A 3,025-nucleotide genomic window follows, 5' to 3' on the forward strand; every position below is an offset into this window, starting at 1 on the left:
TATATATATATATTTTTTTTTATTAGGAAAAAATAATTACGTTTTATCAAAAATGTTCGCTTAAAAAACGAACATGCCATAATAAATTTTGATTAAAAAAAATAATAAAAAAAAGAGTCTATATTTGTATCTATTTAAAAATATTTATTAAAGACATAAAATATATTATAATTTTATCATATATATATTTTCATATATACTTTCAATATATTTATAAATATACCCACATATATATATATATATATATATATATATATTATATAAGTACAAGTATTTTTTTTTTTTCTTATTATTATATTATATTATATTAATATTATATTATATTATATTATATATATATATATATATATATATATATATTAATATATATTTTAATATATATTACAATATATATTATAATATGTAATATATCATAATAATAACATAATAATTATTATAAATACTTTTTTAAAAAAATTAAAAAGTAATAATAAAAAAAAGTAAACAACTAAATAAAAATATAAAAAGATAAAGATACATAGAAACATATTTATTATTATGTAAAATTCTTTTTTTACTATTTTTTTTTTTAATTTTTTAACCTCTTAAAAAAATAAAATGAAATAAAGCCCAAAAATTAAAAATATAATAATATATATATATAAATATAAAATATTACCTATATTATATATATATTATTATATATAAAAATATTTGTATCGTCAAGAAAGGAAAAACATAAGAGATATAAGTTTATTATCATTTATAATATATATTTACAAAATTGCAATATATATTATTTATTATTATATATAATAAATAACTTATAACATTGTAATATTACATATATTTCATATATACATATAATATATATATATATATATATATATATATATATATATATGTATAATTATAAATACTTTTATGTAACATGCGTTCATCATAATGAATAACATTATTTTATATATATATTTATTTATTTATATATATTTATATATAATATTATAATGTACTATATTATATGAATTATATTATATTAAAAAAAAAATTAAATTAAATATCAGGGGAAAAATATGTTATGCAAAATATATAATAATAAAACATATAAATGAAATATTTTTTATATATTAATTTATTAATACATTAAAATATTTATTATATAAATATATATTATATATATATTTATTTATATGTAACATTCATTTTTATAAAAAAAAATAAAAAGAGAGAAGAACATAAGGAAAAAAATAAATAAAAATAAATTATATATATATATATATAAAGAATTATTTACTTTTAATTATATAACAAAAACAAACACAAATATCATTTTACTGTTTATCTGATATTAATAAATTAATTAAATTTTATTTATTTTCTTGTAGAACATTCACGAGAAATAATTAATAATATATATCTATATACCATATAATTAAAGAATTATAATTAAAAATGTTTTTCTCATCAGGTTTTCCATTCGACTCTATGGGTGGTCAACAAGCCCGTAGAAAAAGAGAAGTAAGAAAACATAAAAAAATATAAATTTTTAAGTTTAGAATAATTAAATGTAGCTTTTTTATTATACATATATACATATATATGTATGTATTTGTATTGTAATGTATATCATTTAAATTTTTTTTTTATTATGCAAATGAAACTATATTTATATATTATACTGAAAGAAATTATTACCTTAATATGAATTCATGAATAAAAATAATAAAAAATGTATATTAAAATTATGTGTATGTAAAATATTTTTATATAATATGTAATACGTGATAACATTAAATATATATACATATATATTTTTTTTTACTTCCTTTTTATAGGTTAATAATAACAAATTTTACGAGGTTTTGAATTTAAAAAAAAATTGTACTACTGACGAAGTAAAAAAAGCGTATCGTAAGCTAGCTATTATTCATCATCCAGATAAAGGAGGTGATCCAGAAAAGTTTAAAGAAATATCAAGAGCATATGAAGTATTATCAGATGAAGAAAAAAGGAAATTGTATGATGAGTATGGTGAAGAAGGTTTAGAAAATGGAGAACAACCAGCTGATGCAACAGATTTATTTGACTTTATTTTAAATGCTGGAAAAGGGAAGAAAAAGAGAGGTGAAGATATTGTGAGTGAAGTAAAAGTAACACTTGAACAATTATATAATGGAGCAACAAAAAAGCTAGCTATAAGTAAAGATATTATATGTACAAATTGTGAAGGTCATGGTGGTCCAAAAGATGCTAAAGTAGATTGTAAACAGTGTAATGGAAGAGGAACTAAGACCTACATGAGATATCATTCAAGTGTTTTACATCAAACTGAAGTAACTTGTAATACATGTCGTGGAAAAGGTAAAATATTTAATGAAAAAGATAAATGTGCTAATTGTAAAGGTATGTGTGTATTGAAAACAAGGAAAATAATTGAAGTATATATTCCGAAAGGTGCACCAAATAAACACAAAATAGTTTTTAATGGTGAAGCTGATGAAAAACCAAATGTTATTACGGGAAATCTTGTTGTTATATTAAATGAAAAGCAACATCCTGTATTTAGAAGAGAAGGAATTGATTTATTTATGAATTACAAAATTTCCTTATATGAATCTTTAACAGGTTTTGTTGCAGAAGTTACACATCTTGATGAAAGGAAAATATTAGTAAATTGCACAAACAGTGGTTTTATAAGACATGGAGATATTAGAGAAGTTCTTGATGAAGGTATGCCAACATATAAAGATCCATTCAAAAAAGGAAATTTATATATTACATTTGAGGTTGAATATCCAATGGATTTAATTATAACAAATGAAAACAAAGAGGTTTTGAAAATATTAAAAAAACAAAATGAAGTTGAAAAAAAATATGACTTAGAAAATAGTGAACTAGAAGTTGTTTCGTGCTCACCTGTTGATAAAGAATATATTAAAGTTAGAGTTACCAAACAACAACAACAACAACAACAAGAAGCATACGACGATGAAGATCATCAACCAGAAATGGAAGGTGGAAGAGTAGCTTGTGCTCAACAATAATC

The 3,025-nt window shown here is 18.7% G+C and overlaps 1 protein-coding gene across 1 annotated transcript; it reads left to right on the forward strand.

Annotated features, from left to right (window-relative positions):
- Positions 1-1,431: 1,431 nt before the first annotated feature.
- PRSY57_1437200 (HSP40, subfamily A, putative) lies at positions 1,432-3,023 on the forward strand (the record flags this gene model as incomplete). Its single annotated transcript, XM_012909971.2, has 2 exons — positions 1,432-1,497; positions 1,815-3,023. The coding sequence occupies 2 exons, from the start codon at positions 1,432-1,434 to the stop codon at positions 3,021-3,023; spliced, it is 1,275 nt and encodes a 424-aa protein (XP_012765425.1).
- Between the last annotated feature and the right edge of the window lie 2 nt (positions 3,024-3,025).

This window comes from Plasmodium reichenowi, chromosome 14, assembly GCF_001601855.1.
Source record: "Plasmodium reichenowi strain SY57 chromosome 14, whole genome shotgun sequence".
Lineage (NCBI taxonomy): Eukaryota > Apicomplexa > Aconoidasida > Haemosporida > Plasmodiidae > Plasmodium > Plasmodium reichenowi.